Source organism: Notolepis coatsorum (genome assembly GCF_963971535.1).
Source record: "Notolepis coatsorum genome assembly, chromosome: 2".
NCBI classification, from domain to species: domain Eukaryota; kingdom Metazoa; phylum Chordata; class Actinopteri; order Aulopiformes; family Paralepididae; genus Notolepis; species Notolepis coatsorum.
In genome coordinates this window covers 175254807-175266680 of record NC_140166.1, presented here as the reverse complement: position 1 = coordinate 175266680, position 11874 = coordinate 175254807, and the positions used below count along the sequence as shown (strand labels likewise).

The following is an 11874-nucleotide window of genomic DNA, read 5'->3' as shown; positions in this document are numbered from 1 at the left end:
TACTTCCTTACCTGGGCTGTCACTCAACCCCCACATGGGGGCTTTGGCCTTTTATCCAATGGCATTCAAGGAGCTGTGTTGTCAATCAATGTCAGGTGCCACTCTGGCTTGCATACTTGCCAGGTGTTGTCAATTAATATGACAACTTTGTCAATTAGGATGCAGGGAACCATGGGAGTGTTGGGTGAACACACCAACCAACCAACCCTCTAACCCTCCAGACAGCATCTATAGAGCTGCCACAGCCTCTAGGGGGCGCTATGCTGCTATGACACCTGAATTTCCCCAAGGGGAATATCGTGTCTTATCTTATCTTACTTCTCCTCAAACCTCTCCCCCTCTAGTCTCAATGCGTACGTCAGTTTTTCCATCACGTAGATCTCATGGAACACGTCCATCCATTCTCCCTCCGTCGGCGCCACCTGACTCATCCGCTTCCCTGTGAGAGCCTTTTTGGTTCACAACGGTCTATATATATTCATCATCATTATCTCTTATATCGAATCACTTTGAATTTTAATGGTATTTTTACTTCTTAATATTTGTTCCATGTACTTGGATGAACAATCCCAGGGGATATGATGAGTGGCTGGCGTCTTTATTCGTCCCCTCCCAACAGTCTGCTCCTTCATCTCTATAATTATTTTGGGAGGGTGTGATGAAGCCTCTGTTTTTCCACTCAAATTCTGCTTCTACTTTTCTGCTCACATTCTTCAGTGTGATAAAGATCTCCATTTGTACCGGCGAGGATGGTTTAGTCCACCCGCTTCAACTTCACAGGACTGTGCGTCAGGAGGAGGCGTGCGTCCAGTACTCTCACTTTCACATTGCAATCATGAGCTTCAGGAGTAGGTTTGGGAAGTCGTTGACGTGGATCCCGGCTCCTTCCTCCACAAAGCTGCTTCTTGTTCTGTGCTTTTGCCTTGAGACACCAGAAAGGTTAGATTAGAATGGATTCAGCACAAGACTGCAGCCAGAGAGCACCCCTCTGTTGTGTAACAGTCATTCTCTCTCTCTCTCTCTCTCTCTCTCTCTCTCTCTCTCTCTCTCTCTCTCTCTCTCTCTCTCTCTCTCTCACACTCACACATTTTTTATTTATTCAGGAAGGGAATTTTCTATCAAGATTGAATACATTCGGCATGAAAAGGTTGTATTATCCAACCTACTGACGGGTAATTAAAAATGAACGTTCCTCACAGGTCGATAAGGACTTCATCCCAGGGCTGAGACACACACAGTGCTAATGTTCAGGGTGATGTTCCTCACAGGTCGATAAGGACTTCATCCCAGGGCTGAGACACACACAGTGCTAATGTTCAGGGTGATGTTCCTCACAGGTCGATAAGGACTTCATCCCAGGGCTGAGACACACACAGTGCTAATGTTCAGGGTGATGTTCCTCACAGGTCGATAAGGACTTCATCCCAGGGCTGAGACACACACAGTGCTAATGTTCAGGATGCTGTTCCTCACAGGTCGATAAGGACTTCATCCCAGGGCTGAGACACACGCAGTGCTAATGTTCAGGATGCTGTTCCTCACAGGTCGATAAGGACTTCATCCCAGGGCTCATGTACATCCGGGACAACGAGGCCACAGCGGAGGAGTTTGAGGCCATGACCCTGCCCTTCACTGTGCCTAACGCCAGCGGCCAAGACATCCAGCTGAGCTCCAAGTACTCCCACATTACCCTGGAGAACCGCGCTGAATACGTTCGCCTAGCAATAAACTACAGGTGAGAGAACAGACTGAATGCATAGTTGTTTATATTTGTGTGTGTCTAACTACAGGTGAGATAACCAGTGTTGGGCAAGTTACTTTAAAAAAGTAACTAGTTACAGTTACTAGTTACTTCTTCCAAAAAGTAACTAAATTACTTACTCAGTTACAAATTATAAAAGTAACTAGTTACTTCAGAAAGTAACTATTGCGTTACTTTCAAGTTTTTTTTTACATAAACAACATACACAAATCTAAACTATTTTAATGTTGCTGTGGGACAAAGTGAGACTAGCCTCCAATCAAAGGCCATGTAGGCTATGTAGATATTATAATTACTATGTTTATATAGTGGATCATACAAATACAAACAGAATAGATGTTTTGGAACTTTTGATATGTATTGCCCCTCAACAGGCCACAACTGGGCAACATTAAATTATGCTTGTTAAGCACTATACCAAAAATAAATAACAAATATATACTGATTGATTGAACATTTTAATTAACAGATTTCAGAATGGGTACAATACAGTACGGCTCAATACACACAATTGTTAAGGGGATGCAGACCAGAGAAAGAGTTTTGTCTTGTTTACATCAGGGTCCCCCATTTTCAATTCATGACATTTATGACGAAAGTCTTTCTCTGGTCTGCATCCCCTTAACAATTGTATGTATTGAGCTGTACTGTACTGTACCCATTCTGCAATCTGTTAATAAACGTTTCAATCAATCAATCAATGACATACACAACATACAGATATAAGAATCTAATCGAATCATCTAAACTAATCTAATCATTACATTTAAGACATGCATGACATACAGATATATTATATCTCTGAGCACCTGAAGGCTTCAAGCCTATTAAACCAGGAAGTGCAGCACTGTTGATAAGGCTGTCAGCACTGCAGTAGGGCCACTCAGTGCCCTGCGCTGCAAAGAGTGAACACAAAACGCTCATGGACCCGCGGTCTCATGTTGACTGAGTCGCTTGTGTTGTTCGTTGGATTCGTTTTTGAGCTCAAAACGTACACTACACGGACCGCGCTCTCATGCTGACTGATCACTGATCAGTGATCGCTTGTCTTGTCGCGCTGTGTGTCAGACTCTGGATGCTTTAGACACCCGCCCACCTCCACCTCTGATTGGCTTACCATGACATTGTATTCAACCTCAGCCAATCGTCAGCATGTATGCTTGGCTCGCGCACTGTCCACTAAACAAGGAAGAACTATTATTGCCTCTCGGCGCAGAGATATGTCTGATGAAAGAAACAGGTTCATTCATAGTAACGCGCCGCATTTTTTTGTAGTAACGGTAACGACGTTATTAAGATTGGAAGAGTAATCCGTTAGATTACTCGTTACTGAAAAAACGAACGCCGTTAGTAACGAAGTTACTTATAGTGCCGTTATTCCCATCACTGGAGATAACTGACTGAAGGCATAGTTGTCTATATTTATGTGTGTGTGTAACTACAGGTGAGAGAACGGACTGAAGACATAGTTGTTTATATTTGTGTGTGTGTGTAACTACAGGTGAGAGAACGGACTGAAGGCATAGTTGTCTATATTTGTGTGTGTGTAACTACAGGTGAGAGAACGGACTGAAGGCATAGTTGTTTATATATGCGTGTGTGTGTAACTACAGGTGAGAGAACGGACTGAAGGCATAGTTGTCTATATTTGTGTGTGTGTAACTACAGGTGAGAGAACGGACTGAAGGCATAGTTGTCTATATTTATGTGTGTGGTGAGTTTGGATGCACGTCTGTGTTCTCAACCCCCTGGTCTTGTGTTTTTCTCCAGGCTCCATGAGTTTGACGAGCAGGTGTCGGCAGTGAGGGAGGGGATGGCCAGAGTGGTGCCCGTCCCCCTGCTCTCCCTCTTCACCGGCTATGAGCTGGAGACCATGGTAAACAACACTCGGCGTAGAACACTGGTCTCATGTCGACCACCCAAACTGATGCGTTTAGTAAGAGAATTCCATACCTGTCTGCAGGCGTTTGTGGCAACAGAGGAGAGAGTGAAGCCAAGTCAGAATAGTCATTCATATCCAGTCTTTCATTGTGCTAACTTCAAGTGAATACATTTATTATTAGTCAAATAAAAAAATTGCATATCCTCGGACCCCACTTTGAGAACCAACAGTCCATAATACAGCTGCCTTATAGGGCTAGATATCTCAATTAGGGAAGGGTACCGAATCCGGTACTTTTGAGGGTATCGATCGAATCACGTCGGTACTACCGAGTACCGATTCACGTGAGATCCACCGGTGCCACATTTCGGTACTGTTAAAAAAATTATTAAAAAAAAGTCCGATGACGTCAACGTTTCGTTTACCACGTGTACAAAGTGTGCCTCACGTCAATGTTCATGCGCACAATACACGCTTACCTAGGATTTTACTTGATTCAACAACAAAGCACTCTGGGCAATGGCAAGCCGAAAACGGTCGCAAGTGTGGTTACACTTTACAAAGCTAGATGCAGACAATGCTCGCTGCAATATGATATATATATATTAACACTTTGAGTGCCAACGACAAGATTTCTCGTTAGTTCATGCCAACCGTTCAGTGCCAACGACGAGAGATCTTGTATTTTTTTTATCGATTTCCATAAATTTTTCATCAATCTAGCCTCACGTTACCAGTGGGGATCTGTCTGAACTCTAACAGGGAAAATACCGCCCCCTATCCTCTCTCCGAATGGTACTGCACCCCATTGGATTGAATGAAACGCATGGAGAGAAAAAAAGTCCTGCTTCCACATTTTACTTGTCAGGCATGTAACCGGAGACGATCGAAGTCATCGCCGACCACCAGTACCCAGCGTTTGATCAATAAACGCGATCGATATTTAGAATGGCGATCAGGAATTGGAATAATCTTTTTGGAGAACATCTGATCTGAGGTAAGGAATCTATTTGACCAGTCTTGGGATAATCAGAGCTGTTTTCACCTATATATCAACGTGTCCCATATGTGTGTGGCTGTGAGTGTGTGTGTGTGCTGATCAGGAAATAAGATAATCTATTTTTCAGCCTGCTTCTATAGCGTGCATAAGTACACATACTATCGATAATCTAGCGTTTATTTGAAAACGATTCATAAATAGGCTGAAAAATTACAACGTTTTTTTTTTTTTTTTTTTTTTAATCTTTTTCCCCCTCCCTTTTTCCTCCGATTTTCTCCCATCCCAATGTTAGTCGTTATGCCAATTCCCAATCCCCTTCCTGGTCGCTGCGCACTTACCCCCCACAGTCGGTCTGGGAGAGTGGAGGCTACCACGTGCTTCCTCCGACACACGTCCAGCCAATCTTCTTTTCACCTGGCAGCGCGGATTCTCACTGAGAGGGCGTAGCGACTCTCAGTGTGGAAGGATCACACTATCCCACTTAGATCCTATCCGCGCTTAGCAGGCACCCCGACCGAACTGTAGGAGTCGCTGTTTACAACGACCCGGACCCACCCCGCCAGCTTCTCCCACCCTCTAATACTGCCAATTGTATTAGTGTGAACGGCCAGCCAAGCTGGTGACAACCCCGGAGCTGTGAGCTGGATTCGAACAGGCAAATCCAGCCGCTCCGGGGTTGGTGACGAACGCAATCTCCGTTACGCCACCTGACCGCCCCTAATTACAACGTGTTTTATGTATTCCAGTGTATTCCAGTAAAGGGCGATTATCACAGAATCTTCTGAAACTTAGACATTAGACACATAGCCATAATTTAAGATATAGTTTATGCGTTCGCAAATATGAGAGCTCTGTCATTGAAGTGGGTGGTGGCACGCAACAGGGTTCCGGGGCACCGGACCCGTGGCACTCAAAGTGTTAACAAATTGTTCTAAATAAATAATGATAATAAATCATTTGAAGTTTGGAATTTGTTTTTACAACTGAGGTAGGTAGATAAAACATTTTTAGACTAAAGTACAGAAAAAAGGTACAACTGATCCAATCTTCTCAATATTTAGCAATAACATTTCAGAACATGAGCAGTTCTTCAGAACATGAACGGTTCTTCAGAACATGAACGGTTCTTCAGAACATAGGCTTCTCAGTGGTGTCAGTGGACTCATCCACATGCAGCTATGGAAATGCACTGTGCATTTTTTTTTTTTCTATCACAAAGCTGTTTAATAAAATCACCAGCCAGTATTTCAGTTATTCTGGTTGCTGTGCGATCTGAGGGGGATTTGCTTTTGTTTGCCTTCAAACATGGTCTCCATCACTTCAGTCATACATTATTTTATTATGTATGCATCAGAGCGAGAGAATGGCTTCTTGTGTTTAGCAAACACCCATGCCACCCATGGTTGCTTTTTCTCGTTGTGACATAGATTTAACAATAATTCTGCTTGCAGCTTGATATGATGATTTCATTCCATTTATTTGTGTGTATGATGATTTCATTCCATTTATTTGTGTGGTTCTTAGCACTGAATTTTGAGGGAAGGTTGCATCAAAATAACTGTTGTTTCGTAGTGGCGTTTCATATTGCCACTCTTCACAAGAGCTACCGTTTCTTGGCATATTAGTCACATTGGTTTGGTGCTGGACTCAGGATGAACGCATATTTTTCAGTCCATTTCACCTTTGTATTGCAGTCTACCGGTACTTTTCTTTTACTGGCCATCTTTGAAGATCCCATATTTTTCTGCTGCATGCCTGCTGGCGAAACTAACTACATTTATCTCACAGAGATAAAACTGGGAGCAAGGCTACTGTAGATGTGCTGTCAACTCTCTGCTCTGACTCGGACTGAAAGAGACAACACGCATTCCGTGAAGACCCGCCCTACTCCCCTACTCTGCCTCTGATTCGCAGACAGTGGGTGGGGGGGGAGAAACTCTGACGGGACGCTGAATGTGATTGGACCAGACCCGTACACAGACACAGACAGACAGTGGCAGTGCAGCCGGACATGCAGAGCACTGCTCGCAGTCAGAGGAGATAGCGAGGATGCATTTGCCTTCCACTTTACTTGGTATCACTCCGGAATCACGTTTCAACCAAGTCACTAACGTAACGTTGCTGTCATGAACCTGCGCTATGGTAGCCTACAAGTGATCAAATAAATAAAACTTCCAACTCGCGCAACGACTCGGCAACAAGTTGCGCGCAGGCCGCATTAACACTAAACTTTGATGTCAAGTAGGGGGCCGCAAAATATCATCCCGTGGGCCGCGAGTTTGAGACCCCTGATTTAGTTACTTAACACTTTGAGTGCCAGCAGGGGGCGCACGATTTAGCGCTTGAGTGCCACCGCTGTAGTCAATGGGAGGGCGAGCACATTTGCGAATGCATAAACTATATCTTAAATTATGGCTATGTGTCTAATACGCCCGTCGCTTATCAATGACTTGTTTGCAGTCAACATTGTCGAAACGGATTGTTTTTTAATCGGTACATTTCCGTTTTATACCATTTTGAAAAATGCTTGTTTTTTAAACTTCCAGAAAAAAAGGTGATTCTGCAGGAATCGCGCTTTAGTGGAATACACAAAAAACGTTGTCATTTTTCGGCCTATCGTTTTCAAATAAACGCTAGATTATCGATAGTATATGTGTACTAATGCACGCTAGAGAAGCGGGCTAAAAAATCTATTATCTTATTTCCTGATCAGCACACACACACACTCACACGCACACACATATGGGACACGCTGAGATATAGGTGAAAAAAACTCTGATTATCCCAAGACTGGTAAAATAGATTCCTTACCTCAGATCAGATGTTCTCCAAAAAGATTATTCCAATTCCTGATCGCTATTCCAAATATCGCGTTTATTGATCCAACGCTGGGTACTGGAAACACATATTCCACGCTGTTCTGCGGCTCGGCAATGAATGGGATTGTCTCCGGTTACATGCCTGACAAGTAAAATGTGGATTCCGGACTGGCACTCAAAGTGTTAATTAAATGTATCTCGTCAGGCTGTGTTACCACTTTGTGGTTTTGTTTGTTTTTGTATATCATTTTGATTCATTCATTCAGATTCAGAGTTTTTATTTGCCACATGGAATCGATACAATCAGATACAATTGTATTCATGAGCTTTCGCTCATGAATCGTGATATTAAAGTTTATATATCGTGTGTGTGTGTGCGTGCGCTGCTGCTGTGTCTGGGTGCCTCTTCTAAACCCATTTGAAACATCCCCCCCGTCTCTCCAGGTGTGTGGAAGCCCAGACATTCCTCTCCACCTGCTCAAGTCCGTGGCGACGTACAAGGGGGTGGAGCCCACGTCGCCGCTCATCCAGTGGTTCTGGGAGGTGATGGAGTCCTTCTCCAACACGGAGAGGTCCCTCTTCCTCAGGTTCGTCTGGGGTCGCACACGGCTGCCCCGGACCATCGCTGACTTCCGCGGACGGGATTTCGTTGTGCAGGTGGGCAAGTTCATTCAGATTTAGTTTTTTGAAGTTTAGATTTATTGTTTTCATTGTTAGTAAAAAAGTATTGATGATAAAAAGAATTATAATAAAAATATTTAACCAGTGACATTTCAGTGCAAGGCTGTCTTTACATCCTGAAGAAAGCCTTTTGCTGAAACAAGAGGTTAAACAGAAAATGTCACAAACTGAAACAAGACAAATTAATCCAATCGTCTGCATAGGGCAAGACGATATGGAAGACATTAAAATCACAACAATGTATTATTATAAAAATAATTCACAATGTTGATCAATCACATAAATAATCAATTAGATATTACTCAATCAATACTCAAAACAAATTTTGTTCATATTTAGTTATTGTTTGTTTAGACAATGGAATTTTTCACCACTAAATAATATTTTCATCACAATCTCATGAAACACAATACTTTTAATGATTGAATAATTGCCACGCCCTAAGTGTTTACACTTTTTTTTTTTAATTTTTTAATTTATTGTCATTGCTATAGTTGTTGCCATACATCGTCTCAATGTACAGTATGTCTCCATCATCCCATCTAAAACCCACCTGTTTAGGCAGGCGTATGTCTGATTAAATTTTGTCTGATTTTATTTTTTAATAGATTGTGATTGTAAATGAACTTTTTTTTAAATTGTTGTACGGCGACCTTGAGTGCCTTGAAAGCCTTGAAAGGCCTTGAAAGGCTCCTTATAAATAAAATGCATTATTATTATTAATGTTCTACCCTGTAACGGCCCTTTCAGCCGTCGAATGTTATGAATTTATTGTCACAATGGCTACTGGCCACTGAAAGCTATCAGACTGGTAGAAGATCAAATCAAATCAAATGTATTTGTAAGGCCCGACAACACACGTTAATGTCCCCATGGGCCGTACACGTCTTCTTTAACACATTCCCGGCCAGCCATTAGATGGGCCCCACTCTAGGAAGGCCAGCTTTCCATTACAAACGTTCACTGTGCGTCACATTGTTTGTAGAGCAAAATCTATATTTTATATTATAGCTATGGATCCAATGACATTGTCAATTGACAGTATGAACCTTCCGTTCAATATGCCATAAAGAAATAATTTTTTCATCAATACGTTCCCGTTTTATACCGTGGTGAATATGAGTGTTATATCGGAATGATCTGGGATAATTCCTGCAAAGCTATTTATAAGGCGCTAAGCTAATAACGTTAAAACGATTGGCGTTTCGTAAAAATCCAAATGCATATGATCGGTATTATGTTACATCATGAATGCATGAAAGGGGGGGGGGGGGGCGGGGGAAGTCGTTTCTGATTATTGATTACCAATAACGGCATCTATTATTACCACAACATAGGCTGAGCAGGGGAATGGCTATGAAATCCTTGCACGATCAAGCTGAAATTGACGTCAAATTGCTCTTACCTGTGGCCGGTTGGATTCCAAAAAGAATTTTCCAGTTATTTGATCGCCATCTGCTAGATCATATGTCCATTGGCTGATGCCATATTCCTTTACTGCATAATGAATTCGGCGTCCCAAAAAGTATTCCATGCGATCTGGTGATGCCCTTGCTTCAGACTAACAGAAAAGTCCGCCCGGAGCGTAAAAAATGTGACACCAAGTCTGCAACAAGGATTACTGCATTCTCGAGACGGCGCCAATACCAGGATCTGGCCGGTACTGCACTTTCGGAGTCCCAATATGCCTTTTCCAGCCAAAATACAGCTCTGTGACATTGAATAGGATATTAAAATCGAATAAAAGAAGAAACGTGTTAAAAACGTTTATATACGTGATTGGCCTTCAAGCGCTGGCTCCCAATCACGTATATATACTGTATGTGATTGGCCAGGAATGTGTTAAACAAGTCAAGAAGAAACATCACAATAAATCAAGAACAAAACAAAAACACCATGAAGTCCAAATTTTTTTAAATTAATTAATGCAACACTCCCAGACATACCCCACGCAAAGGTAAGGAAAAACTCTCTAAAACCTAGCAATAGGAAAAAATGCACCACAGGCAATCCCTTCTTAGATCATGTCGGTGATAGTAGTGTTGCTATAAAACAGGTGAAACAGTTGGTAAGCATGCACACATATGTTGATAAACACTCTCTCCGCCTCCGTCTCTAGGTGCTGGATAAGTACAACCCCCCAGACCACTTCCTCCCGGAGTCCTACACCTGCTTCTTCCTGCTGAAGCTGCCCAGATACTCCTGCAAGCAGGTGCTGGAGGAGAAGCTGAAGTACGCCATACACTTCTGCAAGTCCATCGACACGGACGACTACGCCCGCATCGCGCTGACGGGCGAGCCGGCCGCGGACGACAGCAGCGAGGACTCTGACAACGAGGACGCCGACTCCTTCGCTTCGGACTCTACCCAGGACTACTTAACAGGGCACTGAACTTTAACCCCCACCCCCCCCTCTACTCCAGACTGAACAGTCTGGCAGGAGTCAAGTGAATGAACCACCACTTAAAAGGACTGAAACCAAGAGAACTGTGTTAATCTCACCTATTAATACACACATTCATACATGCATTCTACTAGAAAAAAAAAACGTAATGTGGACAAAAAAGAAATTGCAATTAGCTTCCAAAGCATTATAAGCCGGAGAAGAAACGTAGGTCTTGCTCTTATTTTGTTTCTTTTGAAGGAAAGGCAGGGAGATTAATTACTCGTGATTGTTGTGTTTCATGAAGTCATGTACATTACAGAGTTTAAACAAACAAAAAAAAGACAACCAGGCTTTAGCCTAAGCACTGTGGTAAACGTTAGACTTCTCCCCTTGGTTTGTGTGAATTTCCTGCCCCTAGTTGTATATAGAAAACATAATGTGCAACAAATGGATGGTATTATTATTTGTTTCCTGGTGATAGCCATTGTTTCTTTATAAGAACCTTTTTAACATAAAGTCAGTGTTTCTCACTTGACTCACGTCAATCAGAAGAACCCACGAGGGGTCCTTTTAAGACTGCTATATCTACCCCTCCCTCACCATGTTTGTGCACTGTCTATCCGTAAAAGAAATAAAAATAAGAATGTATATAATATGATTGTGCCATGTATTCATGAAAAGGTCTCATTCCTGCATATTAAATGTTAATACATTTCTGTTAATAAATTTAAATTATAAAGACAAGAGCCTTTCTTCCATGATGTCTGTGAACATACCAATGCAAGTAGGGTTTTGTTTTGGTTGCTGTGTGTTTAACTGAGGGGCTGGGCGGTGGAAGTGGCTGTTCTTGAGTGACGTGAGTGGCTTTTCTCTGGCATGGAGGGTATAGTAGTGATTGTGTTGCGTGATGGTGTTTGGGATTAGAGGCCAAAGGGACACATGTTTAGTATTATTGAGTAGATCAGCTGACTGGCTTTTAATGCCCTTTGACTCCAATGCAAACAATTTTATACAACTTTATAATTTTGAAACGACACCCAGGTCCTGGAATGAGTGGAGCTCCCTTTTTGTCCCTGTGTGATTGTGACGGGGATTAAGGTTAGTTTTATTTTAATACATTTGGAAAGGTTGAATGGGTCTGTGTTCCTCGCTGGGGGAAAAAAAACATAATTTTTTTTATTTCGGTCATGAGGTTCATTTGAGATTTGGAGCTCATCTCTGCTCTGTCGTCAGATGGCCATGTTTTATTTGAAGTCTAATCTAATTTGCAACTTTTTTTTTTCTTCTTTCATAACTGGGCGTATCGCAGCATGATGATGGCCAACTGTTGCCCTGACGTGGGAC

General features: G+C 42.5%; 1 protein-coding gene across 4 annotated transcripts in view; it reads left to right on the top strand.

The window, feature by feature from the left end:
* herc2 (HECT and RLD domain containing E3 ubiquitin protein ligase 2) overlaps positions 1 to 11252 on the top strand; it is a 190210-nt gene extending 178958 nt beyond the window's left edge. For all 4 annotated transcript variants that reach the window (XM_084309199.1, XM_084309200.1, XM_084309201.1 and 1 more), the window contains exons 88-91: positions 1545 to 1735; positions 3533 to 3638; positions 7908 to 8120; positions 10264 to 11252. In XM_084309199.1, coding sequence (XP_084165325.1) covers positions 1545 to 1735; positions 3533 to 3638; positions 7908 to 8120; positions 10264 to 10536 — 783 coding nt within the window. In that variant the 3' untranslated portion in view covers positions 10537 to 11252. The remainder of the gene's footprint in view (positions 1 to 1544; positions 1736 to 3532; positions 3639 to 7907; positions 8121 to 10263) is intronic.
* Positions 11253 to 11874: the final 622 nt, after the last annotated feature.